We start from the raw sequence: 363 nt of genomic DNA, 5'->3' as shown, positions 1-363 counted from the left end.
GCAACAAACTATCCCACATATAAGAGAATTTACCTCATTTGTGCGACTCAGGGCCAGTCCCGAGAAGGAGAGCAAGCGACACAGGCCTTCCAAGGAGCGATCGTCCCCGTGCTCAAGGAGGGTCTCTGCCATAGCCACTACTTGGTTGCTGGACATGACTCCCACCTTGTGCAGCTCACTCATAAACCTTTTGAGGAAATAACCCCAAACATTAATTACAGATATCTTTTTGTCATTATCTTTATCTTGATCAAATATGCATTAGTAGATGCACTTTTGTATGTCATGTATTAATTCTAAAAGGAAAATATCATATGATCAGATTTACGATTACTCTAAATGCAGCTCTAGTTATAAATACAG

General features: G+C 40.5%; 1 protein-coding gene across 2 annotated transcripts in view; it reads right to left on the bottom strand.

Moving 5' to 3' along the window:
- LOC119589207 (eukaryotic translation initiation factor 4 gamma 1-like) overlaps positions 1 to 363 on the bottom strand; it is a 20,489-nt gene that overhangs the window by 12,592 nt on the left and 7,534 nt on the right. For both annotated transcript variants that reach the window (XM_037937807.1, XM_037937806.1), the window contains exon 6: positions 34 to 187. In XM_037937807.1, coding sequence (XP_037793735.1) covers positions 34 to 187 — 154 coding nt within the window. The remainder of the gene's footprint in view (positions 1 to 33; positions 188 to 363) is intronic.

The sequence above is a fragment of the Penaeus monodon genome, chromosome 25, assembly GCF_015228065.2.
Source record: "Penaeus monodon isolate SGIC_2016 chromosome 25, NSTDA_Pmon_1, whole genome shotgun sequence".
NCBI classification, from domain to species: Eukaryota; Metazoa; Arthropoda; class Malacostraca; order Decapoda; family Penaeidae; genus Penaeus; species Penaeus monodon.
The sequence above is the reverse complement of the archived record's forward strand: the minus strand, read 5'-3'. Positions and strand labels throughout refer to the sequence as shown.